This window comes from Mandrillus leucophaeus, unplaced genomic scaffold, assembly GCF_000951045.1.
Source record: "Mandrillus leucophaeus isolate KB7577 unplaced genomic scaffold, Mleu.le_1.0 Scaffold132, whole genome shotgun sequence".
NCBI classification, from domain to species: Eukaryota; Metazoa; Chordata; class Mammalia; order Primates; family Cercopithecidae; genus Mandrillus; species Mandrillus leucophaeus.
In genome coordinates this window covers 749,334-753,281 of record NW_012101277.1, presented here as the reverse complement: position 1 = coordinate 753,281, position 3,948 = coordinate 749,334, and the positions used below count along the sequence as shown (strand labels likewise).

The window sequence follows — 3,948 nt, the reverse complement described above, 5'->3', positions numbered from 1 at the left end:
GAGTTTGAGACCAGCCTGACCAACATGGTGAAACCCCATCTCTACTAAAAATACAAAATTAGCCGGGCATGGTGGTGCATGCCTGTAATCCCAGTTACTCGGGAGGTTGAGGCAGGAGAATCACTTGAACCCGGGAGGCAGAGGTTGCCATGAGCTGAGATCGTGCCATTGCACTCCAGCGTGGGCAACAAGAGTGAAACTCCATCTCAAAAAAAAAAAAGAAAGAAAAGAAAAACAAGTATTAATTAATGAAATTAGGGCCTGGTGTGGTGGGTCATGCCTGTACTCCCAGCTGCTTGGGAGGCTGAGGCATGAGAATGGTGTGAACCCGCAAGGTGGAGGTTGCAGTGAGCTGAGGTCGCACCACTGCATTCCAGCCTGGGCGACACAGCAAGACTCTGTCTCAGAAAAAAAAAAAAAAAAAAAAGGAAAGAAAGAAAGAAAGAAATATTAATGAAATTAGCCGAGTGTGGTGGCACATGCCTGTCATCCTAGCCACTTGAGAGGCTGAGGTGGGAGGACTGCTTGAGCCCAGAAGGTGGAAGGCTGGAAAAATATTACCAAGAGTTCTTATTCTTTCCCCTGGTTTAAGTGTTTTTGTCTGTTTTTCTTTTTTTCTAGAGACAGGGTCTCATTCTGTCACCCAGTGTATCACAGTAATAGCTCACTGCAGCCTCGAACTTCTGGCTCAACTGATCTTCCTGCCTCATCCTCCTGAGTAGTTGAGACCACAGGTATGTGCCACCATGCCCAACATTTTTTTTCCTAGAGATGGGGTCTCTCTTTGTTGCCCAGCCAGGCTGGTCTCAAACTCCTGGCTTCAATTGATCCTCCCACCCTGGTCTCCCAAAGTGCTGGGATGACATGTTTTGACTATTTTGGAGTCCATGGCTCTCATCATTTGCTCCACCCCTTTTTTTTGTTTGTTTTTAAAGAGACAAGGTCTCACTGTTGCCCAGGCTAAGTGCAGTGGTGTGATCATAGCTTACTGCTGCCTGGAACACCTAGGCTCAAGTGATCTCTCCCTTCGGCCTCCTGAGTACTGGAATTACAGGTGTGCACCACCAAGTCTGGCTCATTTCTCCACCTTTTAATACAGTAGATTTAAATAAACAATTGATGAAAGTGGAAAAAAAATTTAGCCACAACATTGCCCAATAATATAATTTAGAGTTTATAAATACATATTAAAAAATCAAGTGGCTGGGCATGGTGGCTCACACCTGTAATCCCAGCATTTTGGGAAGCCAAGGCGTGTGGATCTCCTGAGGTCAGGAGTTCAAGACCAGCCTGATCAACATGGTGAAACCTCATCTCTACTAAAAATACAAAAATGAGCTGGGCATGGTGGTGGGCACCTGTAATCCCAGCTACTTGGGAGGCTGAGTCAGGAGAATCACTTGAACCCAGAAAGCAGAGGTTGCAGTGAGCTGATCGCACCATTGCACCCCGGCCTGGGTGACAAGAGCAAAACTCTGTCTCAAAAAATCAAAATAAAAAATCAAGCAGACAGTATGCAAAACTGCAGAATCAAAGTTTCTGTGACAAAGAATGCTACTGTCCCCCACTATACATTCTTCCATTCTTCCTTTTAATAACAGATGTCCTCATTACCATCCAAAACTAAGTTAGGCACATAGATGTCCAACTACAGACACATTTCCAGCCTTTCCTGCAGCTAGGCGTGGTCATGTGCCTAAAGTTCTCACCAGGAGAGATGTGAGCAGAAGTGTTATATGCCTTGCTTAAAAAGGAAGCTTGTTTGCCCTCTACTTCTCTCTCTCTCACTCTCTCTTTTTTTTTTTCTTTTTTAAGTGGAATGCCCTCTGTTTCTCTTTCTGCTTCCCACAGGGTATAATGAAGTCATCAAGGTCAGCCAGCTTCCACTATAAGGATAAAGACAACATGATAGAAGACAACAGAGTAACAAAGGGAAAAAACCTAGGTCCCTGGCTCACCTTGTGTATGAAAGCCTGAATATTTACTCTGAACTGTTACGTGAGAAAGATTTCAATTAAGATCTTCTTTGGGCCACATATTGTAGAGTATCTTTTTATTTTTTTATTTTTTTATTTTTTTGAGACGGGGTTGCCCAGGCTAGAGTGCAATGGTGTGATCTCAGCTCACTGCAACCTCCGCCTCCTAGGTTCAAGCCATTCTTGTGCCTCAGCCTCCCGAGTAGCTGGGATTACAAACGTGCACCACCACGCCTGGCTAATTTTTGTATTTTTAGTAGAGACAGGGTTTCACCATGTTGGTCAGGCTGGTCACAAACTCCTGACCTCAGGTGATCCACCCGCCTTTGCCTCCCAAAGTGCTGGGATTACAGGCATGAGCCACCGTGCCTGGCCTAGAGTATCTTTATCATAGCAGCTCACCCTAGATATTAATAAACTCTCCAAAGTCATTTACTCTAAGGTCACACGATTATATTGTAAATGAGGCTACCATAACTCCTGATTTTGCAATTTTTCCGTTGTGTGGATATAAGGATACTCTGGGAAATTCTAGTGGAGATCCCCTGGCTTTTATTGTATGATGGGTCATTTGGTCTTTTTCAAGTTCACCAGACTAGGACAAAAAATAATTATGCTAAGAAAATCCTTCTACCCTTAATAATCCAGAGAGACAGAGAGAACTTGGCCTGTGCCAATTAACCTGTTCATCACAGAAGGAAGGAGAAAAACAAAAGACTGAAATATACTTGGAAGGGTGTTGAACAGGGAAGTTGGAGAATTACGTGCTTTGGAAGACACTCAACAAGAAGGGTTAATGGGTTGCAACCACAAGGTCCTGATATCTTCTAAAAGACCTTACTTCTTAGCTGCCAATGTGTTCAGGCGTGATGACTCAGTTTCTGTTTCTCTGAACATTAATACTAGGGTCTGTATAATTTCAATGCATGCCCTAGAAAATAAAACAATAAAAGGCAAAGAAATTGCATGATTTCATTAGAAGCTCAGAATTCCATGAAAGTAGTAATCTTTGCTAAAACTGCTTCCAGATACCCATACAGAAAAAAGTACAGGAAATAAATTCTGTACATCAAATTGTTAACATTGGTTAAGTGCCTACTCTGACTGCTACACAGTAAACACCCAAAAACATTTGCTGGTCGGGCGGGGTAGCTCACACACTACTGATGCTGTAATCCCAGCACTTTGGGAGGCCCAGGTCGGCGAATGGCCTGAGCCCAAGAGTTTGAGACCAGCCTGGGCAGCATGCCGAAACCCGCCTTTACAAAAAATAGCTGAGTGTGGAGCTCAGGAGGTCAAGGCTGCAGTGAGCCATGATCATACCACTGCACTCCAGCCTAGGGGACAGAGTGAGAACTTTTCTAAAAAACAAGAAAAAAATTGTTGAATGAATGAATAGCTGGATGTCAGTACTAAGTCATTTTTTTTATGTATCTCTTTTCCAAAGTTTTTAGGATAATCACACACTGTTTTAAAATTATTGTTTAATTTTTAATATTTTCAGAAAGGTAATATTTGGCTCAAAATGTCAATGGTAAAAAAGAGAATACAGTGAAAGCTGTCTCTCCTCCAGATACCCACTTTTCCCACTTTGGGACAACAAATATTACTAGTTTCTTGTGCATCCTTCCATTAAAATTAGAACAAAATGAGTTCTACTTTTTAAAATCCACAGGAAGAGGCCAGGCATGGTGGCTCATGTCTGTAATCCCAGCAGTTTGGGAGGCTGAGGCGGATGGATCTCCTGAGGTCAGGAGTTTGAGACCAGCCTGGCCAATGTGGTGAAACCCCGTTTCTACTAAAAATACAAAAATTAGCCAGGCATGGTGGCGTATGCCTGTAATCCCAGTTGCTCGGGAAGCTGAAGCACAAGAATTGCTTGAACCCACGAGGCAGAAGTTGAAGTGAGCAAAGATTGTGCCACTGCATTCCAGCCTGGGCAACAGAGTGAGACTCTGTCTCAAGAAAAAAA

General features: G+C 43.3%; 1 protein-coding gene across 1 annotated transcript in view; it reads right to left on the bottom strand.

Moving 5' to 3' along the window:
- The window catches only part of LOC105534249 (chromosome unknown open reading frame, human C12orf56), a 126,416-nt gene that overhangs the window by 20,041 nt on the left and 102,427 nt on the right, over positions 1 to 3,948 (bottom strand). Inside the window, exon 9 of the mRNA XM_011972932.1 lies at positions 2,818 to 2,907. Coding sequence (XP_011828322.1) covers positions 2,818 to 2,907 — 90 coding nt within the window. The remainder of the gene's footprint in view (positions 1 to 2,817; positions 2,908 to 3,948) is intronic.